The sequence below is a fragment of the Panthera leo genome, chromosome A3 (genome assembly GCF_018350215.1).
Source record: "Panthera leo isolate Ple1 chromosome A3, P.leo_Ple1_pat1.1, whole genome shotgun sequence".
Lineage (NCBI taxonomy): Eukaryota > Metazoa > Chordata > Mammalia > Carnivora > Felidae > Panthera > Panthera leo.
In genome coordinates this window covers 133,064,954-133,086,071 of record NC_056681.1, presented here as the reverse complement: position 1 = coordinate 133,086,071, position 21,118 = coordinate 133,064,954, and the positions used below count along the sequence as shown (strand labels likewise).

Here is a 21,118-nt window from a genome sequence, read left to right as displayed (position 1 = left end):
TCCCTGCTTCCTTGGTTCGCAGGAGAGTCTGAGCTGGGGTTGCTGGGTATGTTAGTGTAGTCTTACCTGGTTTTACCTGCTCCGTGGAATCCTTTTCTCTCATCTCGTGTGACCAGAAGCAGAGGTGGGGAGGGAGCAGAGCGGGTGATGCTGGGGTGTCTCCAAGACCCCTTTGGATGGAGGGAAGCCTGTCATCACTGCCCGAGGGAGTTCCGTTTGAAAAGAATACACCGCTGTGGCCTCTTCGTAAGGAAGCACCCACCCCCCCAGTCTTATCCTGGGTATAAATCTGGGTTTTTACCTTTGCTCTCTTTTTTTTTAAAAATTTTTTTTCAACGTTTTTTATTTATTTTTGGGACAGAGAGAGACAGAGCATGAACGGGGGAGGGGCAGAGAGAGAGGGAGACACAGAATCGGAAACAGGCTCCAGGCTCCGAGCCATCAGCCCAGAGCCTGACGCGGGGCTCGAACTCACGGACCGCGAGATCGTGACCTGGCTGAAGTCGGACGCTTAACCAACTGCGCCACCCAGGCGCCCCACCTTTGCTCTCTTTGAGCAGCGGTTGGCAAACTACTCCTGCACGCCTGATCAGCCCCGTGCCTGTTTTTGTATGGCCCACAAGCTAAGGTGGTTTTCTTTTTTTTCAAATGGTTGAAAACAACCAAAAGAAGTCTATTCATGATACATGAAGATTTTCTTTTTTTAAGTTTGAGAGAAAGAGAGCTCAGGAAAGGGGCAGAGAGAGAATCCCAAGCAGGCTCTGCATTGTCAGCCCAGAGCCCGACGCGGGGCTCGATCCCACAACCGTGAGATCGTGACCTGAGCCAAAATCGAGTTGGATGCTTAACTGACTGAGCCACTCAGGCACCCTGATACATGAAGAGTCTATAAAATTCAGATTCCAGTGCCCATAAATAAAGCGTTCGGCACATAGCCACGCTCCTTTGTGCATCATCCGTGGCTGCTCTCGTGCTGTGGTGGCAGCACTGGGTAGTCCTGATGGACTTTGTAACCCACAGAGCCTCAACTGTCAGGCCCTTTAGCAAGAAGGTTTGCTGACTGGTGTCTTAGAGGCTCAGGCCTTTCCCGTAGGCATTTTGTAGTTGGGAGTGATGAAAGGCAAAGGGGGTCAGCATGATGATTTCTTTTTTTTTTTTTTTTTTCTGAGAGAGAGAGTGAGTGCGAGTGGGAGAGAGGGGCAGAGGGAGACGGAGAGAAGCTCAAGCAGGCTCCACACTCAGCGCTGAGCCCGACATGGGGCTCGATCCCACGACCCTGGGATCATGATCTGAGCGAAAATCAAAGAGTCAAACACTCAACCGACTGAGCCACCCAGGCACCCCCAGCATGGTGATTTCTGTCTTGACATTGACGGAAATCAAATGACGAGACGGGTCAGATGAGTGGGGCCTTCACACGTTAGACCTTTTGAGTTCCTTGAAAATAGGTGTAAAATCAGTGCCATGTTTCTTCACCTTCCTTCTGAGATGACACAGAAGGTTCCTTTATGAAGCGGTGTGAGGTGGGGACAGCTGACGTGCTGTGGGGCCTCAGACGTCAATAAATCTACCTTCTCCTTCTTTTAGGGCTGACAAGTCGATCCCACTGATCAACAAAGGCCAGCCGAGAGGACCTGGTAATGATTTCGTTTATGGGGTTCACTGCTGCGTGGTCCGTGGGGGCAAAGCGGGAGGCATTTCCAGCCGTGCTCAACCCTGTGTCGGGCCCCAGCAGCCACCCTGCCTCTCACAGACAGGGCTGCTGTCTGCTGTGTCCTGTGTCTGGCCCCTTCTGATGGGGGCAGGGCAGGGAGCCCCAGCAGGGATCTAGAAATCTGCAGGGGAGCTGGCGGCCTTTGTCCGGCTCTGTGACACTCATGTGCGCCGCACGCTTTACAGAGACTGATGGAAGTCACCTGGTTCTTGGGCCTTTAGGGGACTTTTCACTCTGTAGATGAGAAAATCTCAGGAAAGCTGCCTTTCAGACATGACGCTGTGGCATTTATATTGTTTGTAACTCGCTGGTCACCACTGAGGGCATATTGTGAAGTTGATTCATTTTGGCCCTCAAGCAGTGGATCTCTCTGGAACAGAAGCTCTGGGTCCTCTGTCCAACAGCGCGGTCCTCCAACCCCCAGCCCCCATGCCCAGGAAGTCACAGACCGTAAGTGGAAGGGCCCCTCCTTTCCTGCCTCTTTGCTCTGGCCAGCAGTGAGCGGGAGAGTCTCCGAGGAAACCAGTCTCGCCCTCTTCCCCCGGCGGGGCGGAGGCGAGGCTTCTTCCCGAATCTGGACGGGACACGACCCCCGATCCGCAGTCGCAGGGCTCGGCTCCTCTGGCACAGGCACCGGGCTGCCTCACCCCCAGTTCTCTGCGCTCAGCTGGGGTTGCTTCCCTGTCCTGCGAGCCTGGTAGAAGGTCCCCCTGCCCCTGAGCCACACGGACCTTCCCGCCCTGACACCCGTGGGCTCCCGGGCCTGCTGGGTCGGGAGCCCTGGGACCAATTAGAAACGAAGCAGCCCCACCCTCCGCCCCAGGAGCTGACGCCTCCCTGCCACACTAACCTCTGACCCTCCCGCTCCTCCGTCCAGACCAAGTTAAAGCCCAAGCGGGTCAAAGCTCTCTATAACTGTGTGGCCGACAACCCAGACGAGCTGACGTTCTCCGAGGGGGATGTGATCATCGTGGATGGGGAGGAGGACCAAGAGTGGTGGGTGAGTCGGGGGTCTGGGCCCGGGATGTGGCTGGGAGGGCGGAGGTGAGTCCCGGCCCACCTGGCACGAGAGGTCTGCTCGCAGGCGAGGCCCTCTGCCGGTGCATCCTCAGCCCTCAGGCCCATCTGCCCCCCACCCGTCTCTCCCGTGTACACCCACTTCTGAGCGGGCCCACTTTCCCCCCGGGTGGGTTTTCCCACGTGAGGGTGGGCGGGCACTGGGGCTGCAGTTCCCAGAGTTCACTCGAGGGCCTGAAATGAGGCCGTGAGTTTAGAGCCGGTCCGATCCTCCCCCACACTGGGGGTCTGTGGGGGAGGCGTGTAAGAAGCCGGCGTGGGGGCAGAGCCCCTGGGTGTCCGTCTGGGTCCTGAAAGGAGTGGTGACATCCAGGTGGGAGCAGGAACAGCAGGAGTGTGGCGGTTCGCCTGGTGACCCTGAGAGACCAGACCCCGCGCGCCACAGACTCAGGGACGCTGGGCAGCTTGCCCGTGTCGCAAAGCCTCTGTTCCTGAGCTGCTGCTGTGTGGCCGGCCTGCGCCCGCAGCGTGGGGACCTGAACTGACTCCCTCCCGACTGCCCCCAGCGCTTTCACACTCGTGTCCAACCCGGCACGAGGGTGGGGCCCCAGCCGGACAGTAGGCTGAGCCCTCTGGAAAATACCTGTTCATTTCAGAACCTGTGGAAAATACAGAAAGGTATAAAGAAGGAAATGCTGCCCATACTCTCACCCAAGTCTCATCAGTTGTATTAGGGCGATTTTCTTTTAGACTTTTACTTATCTCCATAATTTGCCTTGTTGAGATCTTACTTGGTGTAGAACTTCTATAATTTACCCAGAGTGAAAATAAGTGAATCTGTCGCAGCCTTCGGTAAATGCTTGACTACATTTAAATAGAACCAACCACACGTTTGCCACTTTCTGGGACTTTGTAACTCACAAACTTCTGACACTCCGTTTCTTCCTTAAAAAAACAAAACAAAACATAAAGGCAATTGGGGGCAGTAGTCAGCCGTCCTGCCTGCCCCCCAAGAACGCCAGGGCCCTGGGGACTGTGCTTCTGGGCCGACACCTGGCCCGCCCGTAATAGTCTTGCTTACACAGCCGGCATACCCCGCAGTTGACCCTTGAACAACGTGGGTGTGAACTGCGTGGGTCCACTTACGTGGGGAGTTTTTATATGTAAATGCAGTATAGCAAGCACTTGAATGTATTCTTTACTCCTTATGATTTTCTTAACATTTTTTCTCTCTAGCTCTATTGTAAGAACACAGTATATGACACCTGTCATATTGAAAATACGTGTTAACTTACCATGTATGTTATCTGGAAGGCTTCTGGTCAACAGGTTTACTAATAGCAAAGATTTGGGGGAGTCGGAAGTCATAGGTGGATTTTCAGCTTGGAGGGGGATGGCTGTGGCACTTCTAACCACCCCCCACCCCATGTTAAGGGTCAACTATATTTGAAACGTGAGTGAAAGAAAAAAGGAAAAACAGTTTAGATGTCTGACCCAGGTAATTCTTTCTCAGAAGAAATTCTTCTGAACAAATCTTCCCTTTTTTTTTCTCCAAATGCTATATAATGTCCTTCGAAGGTTCCAACATTGAGAATTTTTATAACCGCCGGAACTTTTGTTCATTTCAGATTGGCCACATTGACGGAGATCCCAGTCGCAAAGGAGCATTTCCTGTATCATTTGTGCACTTTATTGCTGACTGAATTGCTACTGAACAAAAAAACACTTCTTTTAACGCTCGTTATGTTCCTGTTTTGTTATTGGTACCAAAACTCTTGCCAGAATGACCCGTTTCATGAAATGTATTGTACGGTAGCCCACTTTCTCTAACACCGCTCTTCTGTTTTACACACTCAAAGGCAACTTTATGTGTATAAATGAATTGTTTTTATAATTTGTGGTTTTCATGAAATACTGCCATACTTTTATTAGGAAAAACTGAATTTCCTAAAAGGTGAACTGAGAAGTCATTTTAACTACATAATCGAGACCCTCAATCTACAGATTTAGCTGAACCTAAAAGTTTGAGGATTAGAAATTCTTCAGCTTTCCTTGGCCTGCTTCTAGGGTCGGTTACTACAGTTGTCTTAGGTTGGTAAACTTGCTTTAGAAGTAGCCCAGTCCTGGACTGTCTAGAAAAAATGCTATCAGTTCACCTTTAAAGACTTTTTTTTTTTTTTTTTTTTTAAAGAAACCTTTAAAGAGTTCCTTTGAAACCCACCCAAGGCTTAGCTAAAGCAACTTGGAAATTTACACCTTAGCGTTGTACTTTCCAGCCCTCATCTGTGAGGTTGCAACTATCAGTGTATTCTGCATGTGCGTGTAGCCTGTTGTGAACAATCCTGCTTAACCAAACTACCCATGGTTTATTACGGCATACGGTCATAGCGGTTAATTCAGTTCCACGTTAGAGAAAACTGCATTTCCTGAATTTGGTTGAAAACTAAGGATGATGGATTGCAAAACAGTTCTTTAAACTAGTCGATACGCTTTAGGTGTCTTGGAACTTGCCTTCTTGACCCTCCTCCGTCACCCAGCTCGAGTACCGTGGCGCAGACCCCACTGTGTTCACACACACTTGCTGTTTCCTGTTGAGTGTACCACTGCCTTCCCTCTCCGGCTCCCCAAGAATGTTTACTCAATTTAGTGGCTTGTATTTATATACTGTACCAACAGGAATGGTAGTTATGCTGTCTTGAAATTGAATCTGTCCATTTGTAATCAAGAGCATATCCGAAATTTGTAGGTCCCGGGTAATCCTCCTGAACAGACGTCCCAGTGTCACTGCTAAAATCCATCACGTCATTCTTACTGGGGGTGGGGGGATTAGGTTGTGTATGACAAACCAAAATTCATGAGTTTAACGAACTTGATTATCATACCTCTTTTTAGTAATTGTGAGTATAAGATTCCTGATAGGAATATTGGACATCGTGGCACTCTCTGAAAATATATAGGCCTATAATGCCCACTCGGATCTTGACCAGAAGTGAAGGGATAAGCTTAGGTCTAGGCTTGGAAAGCGAGGCGGCGATGTTTTCATCGCACGGTTACGATGGTACATTTGATCGGAGCAGCCTGTCTTTATTAGGCAAGACTCTTGTAAGTGCAGAGCTTTTTTTTTTTTTTAATTATTAATTGCATTCTACTTTTTATTGTTTTTATAAAGGAAAACAGAACAAACTGGAATGTTTTATGATGTGGTGTGGCAACTGCTTTTTGCCTTTCAAAGTTCCGGGTAAAAATGTTAGATCTGTAATTAAATTTGGTTGGGTTTTCGGTGTTTTTGTTTTTTTTTTTTTTTTTTTTGGTTTGGTTTTGTTTTTAAAGCACTACATGTATTTTCACTAATTGCTCATTTCTGTCGTTTGAACCCTTCATTTGGTTACTTCCCTCATAGATTTAAGAAAGTAAACAGGTATATTTTGCACAGTGCACTTCTTATGTATATTTTAACACAGTCCTTTTGCATTCGTGTCTTATAATCAGCCTTTTGACTACTTGGTGCCAGCTTTATAAGGAATTAAAGTTGATTCTCACTGACATTCAGACACCAGTCCCAAACTAATCTATCAGGTTCACTGGTACAGAAATATCTAGGAAATATTTTTTCCACTCGGCAATTTGGTGGTGCTATTGTGCAGTCGTTAACATTACTCTTGCCAGAGGAGAAATTCTAGTACCTTCCCTGCTAACATCCTTTCCTAGTTCTTTGCTCTTTGCAAATCAAAAAACAACCTGAGAGAAAGGAAAACACTGTAGATATCTATTTATATTTGAAGTTGACGCTTCACGAACGTAGCTGCGGGACGCTGGCATGTCGTGTGCCGTTTTCCATCAGACGCGACTTCGAGGGATGAGGCCCCACACGTGCACAGACTCCCAGCTCCCGTGTGGTCTGCTGAGGGGTGGATGGTGTGGCCTGCAGCTCGGAACGCTACTCGAGACAATGATACTCCGTTCATTCGCTTGATTGCTCTGATCTGGTTGCAGCGCAACTGTATATATTGTATAACCTAAATCGATTCTTATTTTCGTTGTCCTTAATGCAGTGATTTATAATTAGAGCATGTTCAGTAAGTTGGCTCTTCCCGCGAACTAGTCATTTGACTGGAAAAAAATAAAACACCTGTAAATGGACATAGTGTTATTTTTAATGTTTTTAATCCTTTAAGCATTGCATATTAAAAAGGTCCTTTAGAAAAACCCACCAGCCTCCTGTACATGAGATTCTTTCTGTGCTGTTTAACACGCGTGGTGATCTCTGGTCTGGGAACGCCGAGGTCGATGCTTTGGTTTCCGAGCACGTCCTCCTGACGGTGCACCTTCACGGTCTTACTTTTTGTGTCGTGAGCTGGCAGCGCTGCGTCGCTGTTCCAGACCAGGTGACCGGCGCTCCCAGCCGGCGGGGGGCCCACGTGCCGCCCCGGGGACGGTACGTGACCTCCGTGGAAAGCGCTCCGTGCTCGCCACTCGCTGAGGGCACTTCTGTGACGCTTAGGTGTTAAGCTCATTTGTGTTTAAAAGCGAGAGGGGAGGTTTCTTTTTTAGTCGCAGAAAGCGGACAACCTCGTTGAGAGTTAACTCACCGTAATAAGACACATTTTAATAGAAAAGCAAATGATCAGTATGTTACACACCGCATTTCTTCGCTTTCACCACTTCCTACTCCCATAACAGCTCAACCCTGCAGACTAAAAGCCGCCGAACTCCCACACGAAGTCAGCTTCCACTTGATTGCAGAATTCAGGATTTCTCAGATGTTAATACGGAGTCAAAAGCGGTGGATAAAACTTTGCAGATGGCTTGTGCTTGCTCCTATATTAAGTGAAAAAGATAGAGTAAGAGACTCTGTCCATCTCTTCCTGAATTTAATTTGACCAGCAGAGGTTCACATCGGACCCTCTTAACACCTCTCCTAAACCTGCACGTGTCACGTGCCCCCTTCCTGCGTGCCTTTAGAGAAGCATGCGTGGTAACTCGAACCTGGCCTTTGGGAGGGACCTTGATGAGTCCGGAAGACAACAGGGACAGAACGGGGGGGGGGCTTCTGCTCAGGAGGGCACACCGCTTTGCCCACCGGCCTTGTGACCGCCCCGACCTCGAGATCCCCGCCGGGCAACTGCCCGCCCGCGGCAGGTCTGGCCAGCTGGCTGACCTGGGGCCAGTCACCCACACTACGCCAGGTGTCAGGCACGGTGGGTGGCATCTCTTCGGCCTCTGAGAAGACCGTAAGCACGCTGTGGTTTCACCATCTCGTCTGATGAATGAGAGCCTAAGCAAGCCAACTTGAACCTCACCAGGCTGTGGCACTGATAAACCCAGAGGCTGTATTCCTCATTGCTGGCATCTGTGGTCTTCAGAGCCAGCAAGCTTCTTCCTGCCCCCAGACCATCATCGTAACACACCATCCGGATGATTAAATACAGAGCGTGCCGATGCAGGACATCCTACGGAAGTCAGGAGAACGCAAGACGGTGACTGTGTTACAGGTGTTTTACATACTTAATTTTCCGTGCAGAATCGTGAGGCTTTACACAGCCTGGCTATGGATCTGGCAGAAAACAGTTCTATAGGCTTTTCACCCAAACGGACATTCCAGAATGTTCAGTTAATGGGTACTTTGCCTTCAGGGTTATCCCTTCCTACTTAAAATTCCAGAAAGACAGGAATAAGATCTGAGTTCATGAGCCTCTTCCCTATGCCAGGCTTCCAAGCTGACATCTGCCCTGAGCTGGCATGAGATCCTAAGTTAAAAACGCATTAGGGGCCAGCAGTGTGGGGTGCTGGTGGGGCCCTGCCATACAGGAGGAGCCAAAGGGGGTCTCCGTTACCTCTCAGAAATCAGTCATTTTTGTAAGACCAGCTGCCAGGAACATTTACCAACCAACAATTCCGCAAACAGACAAAACTACCAGTGGCCCCTTCCCAGCCTGCCTCCCAGATTCTCTAAGAAATATTACTTACATACTGATCTGATGTTGACACTTTTATACCATACTTGGAAACTCCCATAATAAATTCTTCCTCCAGAGGAACGAAAGGCAGCTTTCCATCTTGCTTTAAAGTAAAAATAAATTACATGGTCTACATTAACAATTATGTCACATTCCTTAAATCTCATTAGCCAAGCTTAGTCTCTGGCCATCACAAACCCAAACCCTTTTAAGAATGCGGGGTACACAAGGGGCGCCTGGGTGGCTCAGTCGGTTGAGCGTCCGACTTCGGCTCAGGTCATGATCTCACAGTTAGTGAGTTCCCGCCCCGTGTCGGGCTCTGTGCTGACAGCTCGGCGCCTGGAGCCTGCTTTGGATTCTGTGTCTCCCTCTCTCTCTGCCCCTTCCCCACTCGGGTTCTGTCTCTGTCTCTCAAAACAAAATAAACATTAAAAAAAAAAAAAAAAGAATGCAGGGTACACAGTAGCCTGGCAAGAATCGTTCTCCAAAGAGGCAGAAGAAAAATTTTCACCAGGATTTTGTTCTGTTTTCACAGTTCACAGAGCTGAGCAAAATTCACATCCATTTGTCTTGACGTTAGTAATTTCAGTTATAAACTGAAAACATTTCTCACAGGTCCCAGGGACACTTAAACGTTTACATCAGAAAAATAAAGCTATTGGGGCACCTGGGTGGCTCGGCAGATTAAGTGTCTGACTTCAGCTCAGGTCATGATTTCATGGTTTGTGAGTTCAAGCCCTCATCAGGCTCTCTGCTGTCAGCACGGAGCCTGTTTCGGATCCTCTGTCCCCTCTCTCTGCCGCTCCCCCGCCTGTATGCACACACTCTCTCTCTCTAGCAGATTTCCAGTTTCCCTAGCAGATTATCCAGTTCTATCCTAAGTCAGAATACTGCCTAACTTGTCTTCTGCACAACTAACAAGATAGCGTTGGCATTCAGTAGATGTTCCGTGCCGTAAACGTTTGTGTGGAAACATTTGCCTACGCTAAGGAAATTCTGATAAAGAAGCTATGTCTGCATGCCTCCATTCTTGGCTCCTCGCATGGTTCTAGTAACCTCCTGCCAGGGACCTCTCACCGTGGGCTTCCAGCATTTCAAGAATCAAAAGATGGGATAATAGCAATGCTGTTGTCACTGATGGAATTTTGACAAGCCCGGGGTGATCTGAGAAACTCAGCGGTCCTTATCAGAATGAAAATAATCCGAGTCCGCTTCTGGGGGGAACATTAGCCATCCTTCAGTACGATACTTGGACTGGTTGTTGCTTGCACACTTTTGCAATGACCGTATCCCAAACTGAACGCCGGGGCACTAACTGTATCAGTCCAGACTACCAAGAGGTCTCTGTTAGATGGCAAATTAGATTGGCTTATTCCCTTCAGACAGAAGAGACTTCCTGTGCTTTCCTGAGGACGTGACTTTGTATCTAATGATCCCATTCTCCATGATTTACCAGACCAAACATCCCTAGAGTAACCAGCATACTGGTTAACTATAACCAGTAACTGTGGTAATATCCCTTTGTTAAACACAAAGACCTGTGGCTCCATTTTGTGGAAATTCAGGAAACAATTTAAGTCTTTTGGTTCGTCCACTTCCACACTGGCAAGGGCACAGGTCTTACGGTATTTTATGCACTCACTGTACATCTTTGATTTGTCTTAATTTTTATTCTTGATTTTCCTTCACAACTATTTTGTCTAAATCTTCTTGACTAGGGTATGTTTTGTTTTGTTTTTTAATTTGAGAGAGAGTGTGCAAGCAGGAGAGAGGGGCAGAGGGAGAGAGACAACCTTAAGCAGTCTCCACATTTAGCATGAAGCCCAACATGGGGCTCGATCCTGCAACTCTGGGATCATGACCCGAACCGAAATCAAGAGCTGGATATTCAACCAACTGAGCTACCCAGGCACCCCACTGACTGGGATGTTTTTGAAACCCACTTCACCTCAATTCTTGTTGCAAACAGGGTATTAATCGATAGGTCAACACCACTAGGAGTTAGATTATCCAAAGAGCTGTAACTAGTTCAACGGAAATACAGTAAGGTTTGCCAGACTGTTTGAAAAGACAAACTTATGGTGTGTAACCAGTCACGGCACTCAGCTCCTCATTTAAATGAGGAGCTCAGTCAGCCCCGAGAACGTAAAAAGTGCTGTTTTTTGAAGGAAAGAACTGTCCCTGTTCCCTTGAGACTCCGTCCTACATACCTTGTACCACCTATGACCACAGTGCTCAGTAAACATTGTAACAGTGATAAAAGCATGGAACATTTTCTCCAAAGCCATGAATTTATTCTCTAGAATGTTCTAATATTATTATTTTTTTTTTTTTTTTTTACCTGGGCAACATCTATATAATTTATCAGGTCTAGGGGCCCTTCAAGACTTTTCCCTTCAGAGAATTTCAGTTTCTCAATGGCACCAACATATTTTATTCGAAATTCTGCACAGGTATCTGAAGTGTTATTGCTTTGTCCTAAAGGTGAAAGAAAAATTGTTAATGGTAAGACTTCAAAAGAAATGTCTGCGTTACAGGGTATCCTCAACCCCTTTGCAAATAAAAAACAGACTGTCATCAGAACTTCACCATTAATGAAAATAAAAAACTTTTAATGCAAAATTATTTGAAGTAATAGGAAAGAACTTGGAATTTCACTAACCGTTTCCTCAGTGACTCATAATACACTAAACATAAAAATCTCAACAGGAATAAACCAAAACACAGGAGAAAAATTGTCAACTAGATAATGATTGGGTACCTTCATGATACGTTAAAATATTTAGAGTTTTTTTGGTTTCTTCTTCCTCTTTACCATGTTAACTATTAATTTGCTTTCCCCATTCAGCAAATCTGGTCTACCTCTACCGGTCAAAAAAAAAAAAAAAACCCGCAATTTTTTTTTTTCATGTAGATGGAATAATGCCAGACAGGAAGTCCCTTAACATTAACAGATGTTCTGTTACACGACAGACGGCATCAGGCTGCAGAACCGTGTGGGCTGGAAGATCTAGCCAGTCCCCAAATTCCCACAAAGCACTACGTAATCTTCCACGTTAAAGGAATACTACGTGGTTACTTTTAGGTTATGTTTATGTAGAAAAAGATGCCCACGTTTCTAATGTTTTTAAGACGTCTGGAAGTAAAAATAATAGACCTTACGCTACCATAAGCTCTTTTACATCATCTGGTTCCTGCCTTCATCCCACCCCTCTGCCATCCCCACTTTCATAGACCGATTAGTCTCTGATGCCGAAGGGAAAAGGAGAAAGAGTGTGGACAAAATATATATATATTTTTATATTTCCAGTTAGACTCTAGCCGTTTATTGGCCTGGATGAGAAGGTACAGACTGACAGATGTTTACCCTTCCAACAGCAAGATGCTTCTCCCACGGCCCTCAAACAAGGTCATTCCCATATCACTCACGCTTTGCCACCCCATGTCCTGAAAAGCTGTTTTGAGACCCCTAAATTGCTACCATGCTATTTTTCACACGTGTTTGCTCTAGAAGCCCTGACGAGCAGATCGCCCACGTGTGCTAGCACCGCCACGGCAGTGGCTCTCGCCAGCCGTTTCGACCCGCGTCCCACCAGATCTTGGGCCATTTCCAAACTCTTGTCCAAAATGGCAGAGGAGAAAAAAAACAAACAAAAAAAGCCCAGCGCACAAGAATTCGTTGTGCTACCCTGGGAACACTCTGTGAACACCGGTTAAAAGCCTTAATAAGCGGCCCAACTCCTCTCCGTACCTGAGCTTTTGGTGGAATCTGTATCGAGGCTGGCCACAGTGCTGGATCGTGAGAGCCCCCCAAGGCTGGAGTCTACAGACTGAGAAATAACAAAACAAAAATGGAAACAGAATTAGAAGCACTGTCTTCTCTCAAATCCTCTAACAAACACTCAAATTACTTCTTATAGTTGAATCAACACGTACAAAAGCAGGTCGACTATTCAGGCAGATCGAATGTGACAGATTGTTCTAAAGACAAATTCTAGGGGCGCCTGGGTGGCTCAGTCGGTTAAGCGTCCGACTTCAGCCCAGGTCACGATCTCGCGGTCCGTGAGTTCGAGCCCCGCGTCGGGCTCTGGGCTGATGGCTCGGAGCCTGGAGCCTGCTTCTGATTCTGTGTCTCCCTCTCTCTCTGACCCTCCCCCGTTCATGCTCTGTCTCTCTCTGTCTCAAAAATAAATGTTAAAAAGTAGATAAATAAATAAAGACAAATTCTATAGCAAACTTCAGGTAGTCCCAACTGCTCCTACCATAACAGCATCAGACAAACACGGTGTGGACATTCCCGGTATAAACTACAGCCGTTACACCCGCCTCCTTGTAAGATACCTGGTAGTCAGGTCGTTGTGTGAAAATCTACGCCTTGCTTTCACTTAGTTTCCACTGACCCCAAAAAGAAGCCGGTGCAGAAAGCAGGCAGGGAGCATGATCCTGTATTATAAATGAGCAAAGATACCCAGAGGGGTGAAGTGATTCACCCAAGGTTACATCTAGAAAATACCCCAGACTTCCAGTCGAGGCCTAATCCCCGTTCCCGCGCCTCTGCAATTACTCTGACGAGGACGTGGCTCACGCGGTCAGGCGCGGGCCGACCGGCAACCAGAGCGCAATTCTCAATGTGAATTGCAGAGAAAACTCAATGAAACTGTTAAGCAAAACACAAAGAATCATCCATGTTAGCGTGGTCTGTTCTATAGAATCGTACCCTGGATAGGCTTCATTTCGTTAGAAATGGCGTTCCGTGAAAATTCCTGATTCAAAAAATTAGCCACTGTTTTTCACCTCAAATCAAAGTGAGATTTTAAAAGTACAACGTACTCATATTTTCTCCGTGTTCGAGAAGTGAAATCGAGGAGAATACAAAACTGTTTCAGGCCTTATATATGTTTTTTCCCTTTTCCCGTCGTGGCGCCTCTTAGGGCAGAACGTACAATGAGAACAGAGCTCTAGGCACAGAGATGTTCACCGTAACGTTCCGTGTGGGACTGAAAACTGGAAAGAGCGTACACACTCAGGGTGGGGGGAAGGCAGCCGGAACTGAGATGTTGTTACAACTGCCACAGGGCGGGCGGTCACCATCACCTTGGGGCTCAGGCCCTCACTCCACAGCAGGTGGCCCCTTCCGCACCTCTCCGGGCCCCACCGGCCACCTCAAAGAACCCGTGGCCCGGAACCAACATCTCAGGCCATTAGCAGGTTCCCTCTGGAGTCCGCAAAATCCGAGCTCCGGTCTTGCTCTGCCCGAGCAGGTCAAGGCCCCTTTATCCGCTCTCCCATCGAGAGAACGACACTGGGCCGGACCAGATGCCCAGGCTGGGGGCCCCACACAAGGGCTGCAGAGGTAACAGCGGGAAGCTTCTCGACCAGCCTCAGTTCAAAACCCTTCAGGGAAACGGTCGATTTTTCCCACTCTCGGGCAGGATTCCGAAAGACGCCAAATTCCCGTGCCTCTGGCTAGAAGCCCACCGGCTCAGTGAGACTCCCGAGTGGCCGTCACGGGGTCTTCCGCCACCGAGGTGTGGCCGCACGGGCTAGCGCAGGGCTCACCTCCCCGGGGGCGGGCACCCGCCCACGTTGTGCCGCGGGTTCCTCTCCCACCCCACCGCGTGCGAGCAATGAGCACACTCGTCTCTTTCGAACCGAGAGCTCGGGAGGGGGCGGAAAGGGTAGCGGTGAAACCGAGAAACACAGGCCGGTCCCGGGACGGGGACTCAGGCCTCTGAGGCCCCTTTACAAACCACATTCTCACTCTCTCCAGAGCCCTAAACGTGGCATTTGCCTCACCATCCACCTAGCTCAGCGGTAAGTGAATAGAACTATAGTTACGTACACACAACCACCGATCCCAGAATTCGAGAGCTCCGGCCCCCCGACTGCCTGCCAATTTCTATCATGTAAAATGCTGCAAAACCAGTGTTTCACTGAGACCGTTCACCCGTCCTCTGTCCCAGCTGGGTTCGGGCATGGAAGAATCTCGGCAGATCTCCACAACAGAACGGAGTTAAATCGAGCGCGGGATGATGCGTCTCTGGCACCAACAACGGATGTGAAGACGCGCCTAGTCCGAAAAACACCGGCAGCTGTGCCGCGGTTGGTACCTTCGTGCGGTGCCAGTGAGGACAGACAAGATTCTCCCCGCTTTAGGATTCTGTTCCTACGTCCGCTCCCCCTACCTTGCTCTTAGTACTGATTTCACTGCTCTGGGAACTGCTGCTACTGTGCCGTTTTTTGCCTTTCCGAAACATTTTTCACCGTCGCCCGACGCAGAGGAGCTCCCCCTGGAAGGACAAACGGTAGTTAGTCACGGCAGGAGAAATAACCTCCCGTCACTTTATGCATCGCAGGAATAAAGATCACCAATTCCTTCTGGGTCCTCTCACCGGAAACGAATAGTCTCCTTCGACCACAGAAGTCGGAGGCTGCTGTTTCGTTCTTTTTTTTTTTTTAAGTTTGAAAAATCTGACGCAATGAACCAGAAGGACAGAAACCTTCCTGGCCTATCCAGGGGCGTGAGAAGCATCGTTCTCAGGGGTCACACACACACACACACACACACACACACACACACGTCATCTACTCCTCAAAACACTCAAGTGCCTCACTGCTCTTTAACCAGTTCAAGGCCTTAGTAAAACATGTGACGTATTAGCTGACCAACCAAGGCACTGAGATTCAGTTGCTGTCTCAGGGTCACATCCTGTGAATGGTCGGGCTTAGAGCGGAAGCCCAGAAATGTGCACTTTTCTCCAGGTCTGGAGCGGATTTTCAGAAAACACTGACATAAAAACATTCCAAGGTGCCAGCTCTCCCCTCCGCACTCTCGTGAGGCCAGGGAAGGAGGCGGCCTTGAGTCTTCCAGAGTCAGTCTTGTATATATCTTTTTCTTAGGTAATAATTAACGCCTTGGAAGCAAAATTTATACTTGCCTGTTTCACAGGAGCACATCTATTATAGTTGAAAAATTACTAAGTAACCTGCATGGCAATGCTTCAGGGTTCACATGCTTCCAAATGCATCATGTCACTGTTGTCACAGCAACCTGGTGACACATTCATTTGCTCCAGAGGTTGTTCTAAGGGTTTCCCTCATCTGTGCCGCATATTAAGCTGGGGGCTTATAGAAGGTAGGTTATAATCTGCGTTTTATAGACGAGGGAACTGTGACCCATCTTTCAGGAGGATTTATGAGTAAGATAACCTAACAAATTTTTACTAAGGACTGGATCCTACCAAGGGAACAAGGGAATCTGCTTACGGTAGAACGAAGACTATTTTATTGTCTTCAAAGCTCCCACAGACGGCCGTGTGCACAGAGAGCTTCCTGTCATTCCGACATGATCGGTTCTTTTCAGAAAAACAAGGTACCTGATGAAAGAACAAGAATGAATAAATCGTGGGGTGGTCACTGAATGTCCCTGCTCCCATGAGAAGTTTCTCCCACTCTATCTGGAGACCCCATCATTCTCAGGCCACTCACCAGTGTCTGTCCTTAGGCCACTTGCCCAAGACTGAGTTCCAAGCCCAAGCTTTTTCACTAGCCCCATCATCCAACTTATTTCTACATTTTTGATTCATCTGTGGAGTAGCAAGAAAATCTGATTCGTTCATTCATTCCTGGGTACCCAGTGAGCGCCTTTTAGATGCTGGGGATACAGCAGTGAATAAGACAGGTAAAGGCCCTGACCTCAGGGGGCCCATTCTCAGAAAGGTGAGACAGACCAACAAGAAAACCAAATACACACACATTGTTAGGAAAGAACTGTTATGAGGGAAATGAAGGCAAGCTCAGGAGATGCAGCTGATGGAAGGAAGGGTGAGCACATTAGAAAAAGATGCTCCGAGGAAGTGAGCAATAAGGAGACGTGAAGAAGGAAAGGAGGGTGGCCGCACAGGTGCGGAGGAAAAGCAGTCCAGCAGAGAGCAGCGCAAGTGCAAAGGTCCTGAGGGCACATGCCTGCTGCCAGGAACAGCGAGAGGCCACCTTGGCTTTCATGGGAGCAGGAGGGAGAGGGACAGATGAACAGAAAGGTGCAAGGGGGCTTTGCAAACCACAACAAAAGTCTGGGGGTTATTTTAGGTTTAACAGCAAGACTCCAGAGGCTGTTAAAAGGCAGTCAAGCGATAGGATCAGACTTCTGTTTTAGAAAGATGACTGGCTGTGGGTACAGAACTAGCTGCAGAAGGTGTAAGTAAAAGGAGGGAGACTAGCAGGCTACTGAAGATCATTTGCTGCCACCAATCACCTTGCATTCATGGGATGCTTTTCAGTAAGAACAAGATGGCAAGAGAGCCTTATTCCAAAGTCTGCACAAACTGGGTTAACCTAGCAGCATAAAGCACCATGTTAGCAGTCTCTGATAAGTCAAAATATTGCACAGCACATTTAAGGACATTATATCTTAAGTGTGTGTGTGTGTGTGTGTTTCAATATACAACAATTTTAAATATGACTTTAAAATAAAATTTTATGCCATCCCTAGTGAAATCCTGAAGCATCCCTTCAAGTCCCTGGAATACTGGAATGCTTTGGAAATCGGCACACTGGCACAATCACGCCTTTGCTGCTCCTTAAGACTTTCTTTCCACCACCGATTGAGAAGCTGAGGGAGGGAAAGGCACTTATTAAAGTCTTTGATATCTGCTGCTATTCTGATGCATGTTCCGAAGCAAATTATTCTTGCCTCTAAATTATTCACGCACAAAAATGAGGCGAAAGATACAGATTGTTACTTGGATGTTCCAAACTTACCAAATGCAAAAAATGGCTGAAGCAAACGCTTCACCTTCCCTTCCGTATCTGCTCTGCTCCTCTCCTTTCCCTTTCAGTAAATTATTATTATTTCTGGTGGAAACCAGGAAGTCATCAACTCCGCAATGTCCTCCAAGCCCCACCTCCAATAAAATACTAAGATCTGCTGAATAAACCTCCTGAACCGTTGGCTCATCCACACCTCTAACAGGTGCATGCCATCACTAGCCCGCTGCTGGGTATAATCACTCTTTCATCACCTGATGAAAGCAGTGCATCCCCAACCCACAGCGAGACACAGATGCCCAGAGTTTGGCATGCAACTTGAGGAAGGAATTCATGTCCCAACGGGACTCCTTGCCACTTTAAAGCTACTACCAACCTCCAGCTAAAAAGATTTCTTTAAAACTCAAATCTGATGCCAGTAATGTGCTTAAAATCTTTCACTGGCTCTCCAAAGTTAGAGAGAGTGGAGCCAAAGCTCTTGGCCAGGACATGCAAGGTCCTCCGTGACGGGGGCTCCTATCGACCTCTCCAGTCTCGTCTTCCACGACCAGCTTCACAGGTTCATCTCGAAGGAATGCAAAGAGCAGGCACACAGCTCCCTGTTTCCATGCTTTGCTCCTGCCATTCGGTCTGCCTCAGACGCCCTTCCACCTTTTTATTCATTCAGCTAACTTTACTCACCTTTCAAGACTCTGTTCAGGCTTCTTCTTTACTAGAAAGCCTCCTTTGGACCTCCAGGTTGGGCTAAGGGACCGGCACTGCACAGCTTGAGCATACACCCTGGTCATAGCATCAGCCGGCTATTGCCCACTTGGAACTCTCTCAACTGTGAGCTCCTCAAAGATGGGCGCTAGGTATTTCATCTGTGTACCCGACGTCTGGCACAGACTGGCAAAGGACACGTTTAATGAACTGAAGAACCTTCTCCCAGATACCAATTTCCTGTCCTGAACACCTACCGTGTGCCGCCCAGTGCTGGGCGCTATACAAACCTGTAACCCTCGCTACTGGCCAGCAAGGCTGCAGTATCACAGCCCCTTTCAAATGAAGAAGCCAAAACTCTAAGCGTCTTGCCCCAGGTCGCTAGGCTCATAGTGGGTGGGGCCAAGTTTGGAACCTAAGACACACCCGACCGCCGAAGCTCTTTCCAGACCCCACCCTGCTTCCCACGTAGTCCTCACTGTTGTGTTGCGCCTGCCACGTGCAGGTGCGCAGGATGAAAGCAAACAGGACAGACACCACGCCGGCCCTTCGCGGTGGGGGGAGGGGGCTGGAGCCGTGGAGAAACCAAGAGGAGCCGGCACAAAAAGACAGCGCTCCTCACGGCCCCACAAAGCGGAGTCCGACTCCGGAAGCAGCCCCGCGGAGGCTCCCACTCCTGTCTCCGTGTCCGACGGGACCGATCCACACACGACACCTGCCGTCACAAGCGCTGCAGTCCCACCCCAAACAGGAACCTGGCACCTGGGGCACCGCATCCTCCCGCAGGCCCGGGCCTGCTCCTCCACTCCCGCCGCCCGCTCCGCGCCACCTGGGGACTTGGGTCCCCGGCCCCGGGAAGGCGGGTCCCGGGGGAGACCGCAGCCCCCGCGGCCCCACCCATCCGCCCTACCGCGGGCCTCCCCGCCGGCACCGCCTTCGGGGCCCGCGTTCCCGGCCAGGCTCAGTCCGGGACCGGCCAGGGCCCGGCTCTCACCTCACAGCCTCTGGCCCGCCCCTGGGGCCGCCTGCGGTCAGGGTCAGACGCCCACAGCCCAGGCAGCGGACACTGGGGCAGCCACTCCAGTTCGAATTCCAGTGCCAGCTTTTCCGGCGCCCCAGGCCCCGCCCGCCGGGCCCCGCCCCCGAGACGTCGCGCAGGCGCAGAACTGACCCCGCCCCAGGTTTCCGGACTCCGCTGAGGGGAGGAACCTCGCGTCCCGGTTTCTCCGACCGGAAGTCGGGGGGGAGGAGCTTAGTGTCGCGGGCGCCGGAGGGCCGGAAGTTGTGCTCTGGATGGATGGGCTTCTCCTACCTGTGGTTCCCCGAGGTTCTGCTTCCAATTTAGAAAGACTCCGTGACCTGATCCTCAGCCCCGCTTCGCCTTCAGACTTCCGAGATGTCTGCGATTCCTGCTGAGGAAAGTGACCAGCTGCTGATCCGACCCCTGTAAGGGACCAGCGCGAGAGGGAATGAAGCCACGGGCTGTGAGAGGCGAGGAGGGGTAACCGGATGTTTGGCCGCCTCAGTCGCCCGCCCGCACGCTCGCAGGCCTCGGGAGCCTGCCCTTGGTCCGCAGTTGCGGGCCAGGCCTCTCGGGCTGAAGGGGTTTGGAGAACTGTGGATCGGAACGGGCCTGCTAGGTTGAATGGGACTTTGCTTTTTCTTCAGTCTCAGGGGAGAGTGTGTGGGAGTTGGGGGCGGGAAGAAATGTCTCTTTGGGCCGCTGGGCGCTTTCCTAGACGCTAAAGAGTGGAAGCGGCAATGCAGATGACGGCAGGATGAGACGAGGACCTGGGTTAAGCTCTGGCAGGTGTGAAGAAGAGCCAGATCTGTTTCTTACGTTACCTCCAGGACTTGACATTTGCCAGGATGTGAAAGAGGAAATACATGAGCTCTGAGTTTTGACCTTCTGACTTCAGACCCCAGCAGAATAAGGGAGGGAGAAAGAGGAGAAAGAGCAGAGATGTGAAGGACAAAAACTCAAACCTTAATTGTCCACGAGAGAAGGCTAGTCTTTGAGTGGAGCTGGCCTTCTGCCAGAGAAACACTTCACAGATCTAGAATGCTGCTTAGAACTTAGACAAAGCGGAGAACTCTGTCCTAGAGATGAGCGGTTTGCGTTCACAAATGCATGTTTAGGTAGAAGTTAGCATCGCATTAACTCGTGCGTTTTTCAAAAGGTAGACAGTGTCTCTGCATCCATCCAGTAAGGATTAGTTGAGCACCTACCGGAGACATAACAGGTTCCCCACTGCTTAGTTCACACCTGTCCTCTCTCCCTGTGTTCAGCGAACACTGAGCAAGTGTCAAGCATCGCACTAGGCACTAAGACAGCGCTGAGTTAACTGAATTCACTCTTGGTACGAATAGCAATGCAAAGTGAAAAGTTCTGGAGAGATCGTTTGGAACAATAGGAGACCATTACTTCGGGGTCAGACGTGGAATTCAGTCCCTACTCTCATTTGCTAGGACAGCAACCTCACTGAACCCATTTCTTCACGTTTAAATAATATAGCAACACATTGCAAGGAGTGAAGCTCATAGTAGGTGCTCAGTAAATGGTAACTCTTAGAAGAGTACCGATAGGCATTGCACTGAGTGCTGGGAGACTACGGAAAAGGGATTTCTAACAAGCTGACAAGCAAAACCTAGCTCCTGCATCCCGGCGGATGCAGTGCTGAGTCCTAAAGAATAAGTAGGAATTAAAGACCGGTAAAGTGTCGGGCAAGGATGTTCCAGGCAGAGGAAGTGGCCCATGTGAAAAAGAGTGGTCACAGTGTGTGGCTGGTTTCCTCATGGCTGTGGCTGAAAGATGAGCTGGTGAGGTGGGAGAAGGGCTGTCAGGGACCAGCTTATGAAGGACTCTGTATACATACTAAGGAGTTTGGGTGTTTGTCATGTCAGTTCTAGAGAGCCAATGAAGGCTTTAAGCACGGATGAGATACAGTGGGAATTCGGCTTT

The 21,118-nt window shown here is 49.2% G+C and overlaps 3 protein-coding genes across 11 annotated transcripts in view; 2 read left to right on the top strand and 1 right to left on the bottom strand.

Annotated features, from left to right (window-relative positions):
* ASAP2 (ArfGAP with SH3 domain, ankyrin repeat and PH domain 2) overlaps nt 1–4,471 on the top strand; it is a 171,365-nt gene extending 166,894 nt beyond the window's left edge. For 2 of the 4 annotated variants that reach the window (XM_042933708.1, XM_042933706.1), the window contains 4 exons: nt 1,588–1,637; nt 2,076–2,164; nt 2,592–2,714; nt 4,360–4,471. In XM_042933708.1, the coding sequence (XP_042789642.1) occupies nt 1,588–1,637; nt 2,076–2,164; nt 2,592–2,714; nt 4,360–4,434 (337 nt within the window). In that variant the 3' untranslated portion in view covers nt 4,435–4,471. Of the gene's footprint in view, nt 1–1,587; nt 1,638–2,072; nt 2,165–2,591; nt 2,715–4,359 lie in introns of all 4 variants that reach the window. The other 2 variants (XM_042933707.1, XM_042933705.1) reach the window with 1 other exon arrangement.
* A 2,845-nt stretch (nt 4,472–7,316) lies between these two features.
* Nucleotides 7,317–19,552, bottom strand: ITGB1BP1 (integrin subunit beta 1 binding protein 1). 6 transcript variants are annotated; one of them, XM_042933717.1, is made up of 8 exons: nt 19,469–19,552; nt 15,955–16,064; nt 14,874–14,978; nt 12,440–12,518; nt 11,030–11,166; nt 8,699–8,791; nt 8,032–8,181; nt 7,317–7,549 (listed from the first exon to the last, which is right to left on the bottom strand). In XM_042933717.1, exons 3-8 carry the CDS (start codon nt 14,943–14,945, stop codon nt 7,478–7,480), a joined length of 603 nt encoding a protein of 200 aa, XP_042789651.1. In that variant the 5' UTR covers nt 14,946–14,978; nt 15,955–16,064; nt 19,469–19,552; the 3' UTR covers nt 7,317–7,477. The 6 variants fall into 6 exon arrangements, with proteins under 6 accessions (XP_042789651.1, XP_042789649.1, XP_042789654.1 ...); XM_042933715.1 differs by lacking the exon at nt 19,469–19,552 and adding an exon at nt 19,151–19,256; XM_042933720.1 differs by lacking the exon at nt 19,469–19,552 and adding an exon at nt 18,919–19,079.
* CPSF3 (cleavage and polyadenylation specific factor 3) overlaps nt 19,520–21,118 on the top strand; it is a 39,096-nt gene continuing 37,497 nt past the window's right edge. Inside the window, exon 1 of the mRNA XM_042933712.1 lies at nt 19,520–19,602. Coding sequence (XP_042789646.1) covers nt 19,553–19,602 — 50 coding nt within the window. The 5' untranslated portion in view covers nt 19,520–19,552. The remainder of the gene's footprint in view (nt 19,603–21,118) is intronic.